General features: G+C 36.1%; 1 protein-coding gene across 1 annotated transcript; it reads right to left on the bottom strand.

The window, feature by feature from the left end:
* Positions 1-263: 263 nt before the first annotated feature.
* On the bottom strand, positions 264-1,249 carry LOC136833113 (uncharacterized). The gene is made up of 2 exons (XM_067094757.1): positions 1,052-1,249; positions 264-926 (listed from the first exon to the last, which is right to left on the bottom strand). Exons 1-2 carry the CDS (start codon positions 1,247-1,249, stop codon positions 264-266), a joined length of 861 nt encoding a protein of 286 aa, XP_066950858.1.
* Between the last annotated feature and the right edge of the window lie 357 nt (positions 1,250-1,606).

Below are 1,606 nucleotides of genomic sequence, written 5' to 3'. Positions count from 1 at the left end.
CCTCCTAATTTTTTATACAAATCAATTAACAACTCCACACCCAAAACAAATGGCTTGTAACTCCAGGGAAGGGATGGACTTAGTATTAGACTGTTTGTTTATCAGCCTGTTTTTGGCTAACAAAAATTGTTTGGCCAGTATTGATGTTCTCTATATACAGAACAGCTCCATATATCATACTGCTAGCATCTACACAAGCAAGAAGTCTGTATTGTCCATCTCTTTCACCAACAAATCTTTGAACAACAATTTCAGGAGTAGAATTAGCTTGCCTTGCAAATGCATTTCCATTCTTTTAGCTTTTCAGCTGGTAAAATATCATCCCATCCTAATGACTTATCACACTGTAAACCATGCATAAATAGCCTTGCCCTATTAAATACTGGACCATTGATATTATATAAATCAAAGTTAGAAGCAATGGACCTAAGGATGGACCTCTTAGTACTCGCTGAAGTTTCCAAAACAATGGGAAAAGTTGAAAGTGTATCCAGCTCCCTATTCCATTTCAAACCTAGGAGTTTAACTTCCGTTAGTGTTTCTTGATCCAAGCCTGAGTCAATGACTTCTTGAAGTGGCCCATCATTGGTGACAATTTGTTGCAATTCTATCCTATAAGGAGCAAATATATCTGTTAGCATAGTATAGGCCCATTTCAAGGTATCAGAATGTTCGCATGTATATGCTCCATTATCCATATAGAACAACTGATAAAGCAATTTTTTCATATTTTTTACCTCTAGAGTATCATCATCCACATCCAAAACCAGTATCTTATAAAGACTCAACATCAAAATTGTAGGGCTACATCTTAGACCAAAACTCAACCTAAGATTCTTATAACCTACTAAAGAAAAATCTTTCTTCTTAACACTTCTAACCCAAAGAAAAAGTAATTTATTCTGGTCTGAAGGTCTAAGTGCTATCTGATTAAAAGCCTTTTTTCAGATCAAAGCAAAAATATCTTTGAACCAAAACGTAAGTGAAGTAAGGCTGAACTTAACTTTTGGTTTAACGATGGCCCTGGATGAATAGCCTGGTTATGGCTTACTGTCATGGGTTTTCTTGGGTCTGCCTCACAGATGTTTGATAGAAACACTACTCTGCATTTTGTAGTGTCTCTATCAAGTTTGAACACCCCCATGTGGGGTAAAAAACTATGTTCCGGATGTTCAGTTAGGTAATGCTCAAGGTTTGGTATCTTTTCAATTATTCCTAAACTTTCTTGTTCTTTAATGGCTTCATCCATGAGTTTCAGATGCATCTCCCTTTGCAAAGCTTTAAATTTGACTTTAACACTGCTTCAGCTAGTTTATAATTTCTACCAAGTAAGTGGGACACCTTACTGTTCCATAGCAGAGGTATGGATATTCTTCCATCATCATTAACAATGGCATTGCTAAGTGCATATCTTACTAGAGAATTATTGAGTTCCACAGATGTCTCATTCTCATCCTTCTCATAATTAAGAATCCTTTTGCAGTCATATTCTAACATTTGCTCGGTTGCCATTTGTAGTGCTTGCTCATTTATGCCACCCTTCTCATTTAAAACTAGAAAATTTGCTTCTACCACCATTTCCTCATGCTCCAATATAGATTCATCA

Source organism: Macrobrachium rosenbergii, chromosome 51 (genome assembly GCF_040412425.1).
Source record: "Macrobrachium rosenbergii isolate ZJJX-2024 chromosome 51, ASM4041242v1, whole genome shotgun sequence".
NCBI lineage: Eukaryota > Metazoa > Arthropoda > Malacostraca > Decapoda > Palaemonidae > Macrobrachium > Macrobrachium rosenbergii.
This window is presented reverse-complemented; position numbering and strand designations above follow the sequence as displayed.